Consider the following 4046-nt stretch of genomic DNA (forward strand, 5'->3'; position numbering starts at 1 on the left):
CAGGCTGGCCTCGAACTCAGAAATCCGCCTGCCCCTGCCTCCCGAGTGCTGGGATTAAAGGCATGTGCCACCACTGCCCAGCAAGACCTCATCTTCAACATACAAGCCAGTGTGTGCACAAGGATGTCCCCCTGTCATCCTTGTGCACAGCCACCAGGAGGAAAGTCACCTCTAAGGATGGCCCATGGGAACTGGAGTCATTAGGCTTGTGTCTTTACCCAATGAGACATCTCATGGGTGAATTTGAGGTCCTAATAATTAGCTTTTGACTCATCTTTTAGAAGAGCCATCAAAGATGTGTAACCCTTAAACAAGGGTAGGTTTCAGACAGATATTTTTAATTTTAATTTTATTTTAAAGTTAATATATTACTTACATGTTACCCCAGCTCACTCTATAGACCAGGCTGGCCTCACACTCACTGAAATCCCCCTGCCTCTGTGACGGCCTCCCAAGTGCTGTCACTAAATGTGTACATCACCCCACACACATGGCTCTATTTTTAAGGTTTTTATTCATTTACTTTTAATTTATGTGTATGTTTGTGAGCCTGCTTGAGTTTATGTACACCACATGTGTACAAGGAGGCTGTGGAGGCCAGAAGAGAGTGTAGGATCCCCTGGATCTGGAGTCAAGTGTGTTGTGAGCCCAGGTCCTCTGCAAGAGCAACCAGTGCTCCTAACCACTGAGCCATCTCACCACCTCCCTAAAGTGCTATTTTAAATGGGACTTTTTTTCTTTTCTATCATTTTATTATAAGTGTTTCTATTGAGAAAAACGGAGGTTTCTAAATGTTTGTTGCTCCTATTTAATTAAAGCATTTACATTACATTTTTGTTAATTTCAGTATGTGTGTGTGCGCGCACGCATGGTGGGGGTGGGGTAGGGTGGGTGTATATACCACAGTGTGCATGTGGAGGTCTGAGGACAGCTTGCAGAAGTCAGTTCTCTCCTTCCACCACATGGGTTCCAGGGGATCTGACTCAGCTTGTCAGGTTGGATGACAGATACCTTTACCCACGGAGCCATTTGAATGGCCCCTTGTTTTGAGACAGTCTTGCCAAGCAGGACTGGCCACCCTGGGACTGACTGTAGAGCAGCTGGGCTTGAACTCCCATGACCCTCTGCCTCTGCCTCCCCAGGTTCTGGGCCACAGTCACCGCTCTTGGATGCCTGTTCTCTTTTATTCTGTCCCTGTCACTAGGATCAAACCTCCAGCCTTGGACGTCTAGGCAAGGGCTCTGCCTCTGAGCTGCGCCCCAGCTCTGACCTCAGTATGGAGTGCAGAGTCCCAGCATTCTGCTGAGTTCATCTGCTTTTGGATCTGTCCTGGGAAGTCCTAGTAGGTGCTGTCACACAGTGTGACAGACAGAGTTGACCTCTTGTCCCTTGCCACTGTCTCCGCACAATCACACTGTGGGGTCAGAGGATTCCTGCCTTGTCCCTGACTTTGGTAGAGACACTTCTCATGTCACTGAGCACAGCACAGGTATGCGTGCATGCCTGTAAGCAAAGCATACATGCATGCACAAGCATGAATACCCCAGAGATTGTATTTGTATTATATTTGAGAGCCCGCCTACTCAAAACAGTTTGTTAATAACCTCAAGATAGTTCTTGAGGCTTGTTTGTTTGTTTGCTTGTTTGTTTACAATCATTCAAGAATATTCCCAAGCCGGGTGGTGGTGGCGCACGCCTTTAATCCCAGCACTCGGGAGGCAGAGACAGGCAGATTTCTGAGGTTGAGGCCAGCCTGGTCTATAAAGTGAGTTCCAGGACAGCCAGAGCTACACAGAGAAACCCTGTCTGGAAAAGACCAAAAAAAAAAAAATATATATATATATATATATATATATATATAATTTTAAAAAGATTTTCAACATTTGAAGTACCCTTAGTCTGGCCCTGAGGTCTTGTCTAATGTCCCACGAGGTCTGTTCAGTGTGTATTAACAATGTCTTTAAGCAAAATAGGGTAAACAAGGTTGGGCAGGGACAGTTTATGTAACCAGAAGGTCTCAGGAGCCATTCACGATTCATGCCAGACCTTTACAATTTAAACACACACACACACACACACACACACACTCTATTTATCTCAAAATTGTGTGTGTATGTGTGTATCTCTGTGTGTGTCTGTGTGTGTGTATTTGTGTATGAGTATGTGTGTGTGTGTGTCTGTGTAGGTGTGTGTGTCTGTGTGTGTCTGTGTAGGTGTGTGTGTCTGTGTACATGTGTGTGTATGTCTGCGTCTCTCTGTGTATATGAGTGTGTGTGTGTCTGTGTGTATCTGTGTACATGTGTCTGTGTGTGTACATGTGTCTCTGTGTGTGTATGAGTGTGTGGTATGTGCGCGTGGGTATTCGGTGCATTTGTGTAGATGCCCACAGAGGCAGGAAGAAGGCACTAGAACAATAGGAGCTGGAGCCACAGGCAGTTGTGTGGGTGCTGGGAACTGGTTCAGCTTCTTTAAAAGAGTAATAAAGAAGTTTTGTTTTTTTGTTTGTTTTTTGGTTTTTCGAGACAGGGTTTCTCTGTATAGCCCTGGCTGTCCTGGCACTCGCTTTGTAGACCAGGCTGGCCTCGAACTCAGAAATCCGCCAGTCTCTGCCTCCCGAGTGCTGGGATTAAAGGCGTGCGCCACCACGCCCAGCTTAATAAAGAAGTTTTAACTTCTGGGCCTTCTCTCCAGCTCTTCCTGTACTCAATGCTTTTGGGACAGTTTACTGGCTTATTTATTAGAGACAGAGAAGTGTCACTGTGTAACCCTGGCTGACCTAGAATCCAATATGTAAACTAAGTTGATCTGGAGCTCACAGAGACCTGTATGTTTTTTTGAGTGCTGAGATTAAAGGTGTACACCACACGATGGCTTTGTTCGTTTATTTACTTACTTAGTCTCTACCTCCTAAGTGCTGGGACACAGGTATGCACCAAACTTAGTTTATATAGTGTTGTAAGCCCTGGGGTTTGTGCATGCTAGGCAAGGACTCTACCAACTATGCTCCAGCCCCAGTTCCAGGGAAAGTATTTTCTATTTATTTATTATTTATTTATTCTGGGGTATGGTGTGTGTGCCTTGGTGTCAGAGGGCAGCTTGCAGGAATCGGCTCTCTCCTTGATGGGATATTTTCAATTATTTCAGTGCTGACCTATATACATTTGAACTTCATCAACTTATCTTTAGATCCTGAGGTAAGGAAGGCGCCCCCCCCCCCGGGCACACATCTGCACCTCACGCAGCTGCAGGAGGAGTACTCACCCGCCATGAGGGCATGGATGTTCAGGCCTCGGTCCTGGTCTACCGGACCGCACACATCCATCATGTAGGCGTGGCTGGGGTTATCTGCAGAATCTGCACTGAAGTCCATCAGCACCACCCCGCATACTGTCAGGAGGATGCCCCACTTGTGGTTGGTGGCTGTGTCAGCCAAGGCCATGCCAATGTCCCTTCCATTGAGCAAGAGCGAAAGGCCCAGCAGTGCCCCTGGAAACAGAGACAAAGTCACCAGAGGAACTCTTCTCTGTCCCCACCAGCTCACTTCCTAGGTTGAGACGGAGGACTAAAAGAGGAACCTGGAGTCCTGGAGTATCGGGCTGGAGAGATGACTCAGAAGTTAAGAGCACTGACGGCTCTTCTACAGGTCTTGGGTTCAATTCCCAGCAACCACATGGTGGCTCACAACCATCTGTAATGGGATCTGATGCCCTCTTCTGGTGTGTCTGAAGACAGCGACAGTGTACTCATAAAGGGGAGACTGTGGGAGTTGCCTAGAGACATGCAGAGTTCCCCCACTCGGGGCTTTTATCCCATCAAGCTGAACAAGTTCAACGTGAACTTTATTATCTCATTAAGACAAACAAACAGAAAGCTAAACGACTTATTCTTAGTGTTGGCTCAGGCAAGGTTGGGCCTGGGAATTGCCTGTGCTCGAGCTGTTTCAAAGTTCCTAAAAGGAAGTAACTGGTCCTCTCTCCCCCTCCTCCTTTCCTTCCTTCCTTCCTTCCTTCCTTCCTTCCTTCCTTCCTTCCTTCCTTCCTTCCTTC

At 47.0% G+C, this 4046-nt stretch overlaps 1 protein-coding gene across 2 annotated transcripts in view; it reads right to left on the reverse strand.

Moving 5' to 3' along the window:
* Slc45a1 (solute carrier family 45 member 1) overlaps positions 1 to 4046 on the reverse strand; it is a 23624-nt gene that overhangs the window by 10059 nt on the left and 9519 nt on the right. For both annotated transcript variants that reach the window (XM_029475797.1, XM_021160669.1), the window contains exon 4: positions 3262 to 3486. In XM_029475797.1, the coding sequence (XP_029331657.1) occupies positions 3262 to 3439 (178 nt within the window). In that variant the 5' untranslated portion in view covers positions 3440 to 3486. The remainder of the gene's footprint in view (positions 1 to 3261; positions 3487 to 4046) is intronic.

This window comes from Mus caroli, chromosome 4, assembly GCF_900094665.2.
Source record: "Mus caroli chromosome 4, CAROLI_EIJ_v1.1, whole genome shotgun sequence".
Classification (NCBI taxonomy): Eukaryota; Metazoa; Chordata; class Mammalia; order Rodentia; family Muridae; genus Mus; species Mus caroli.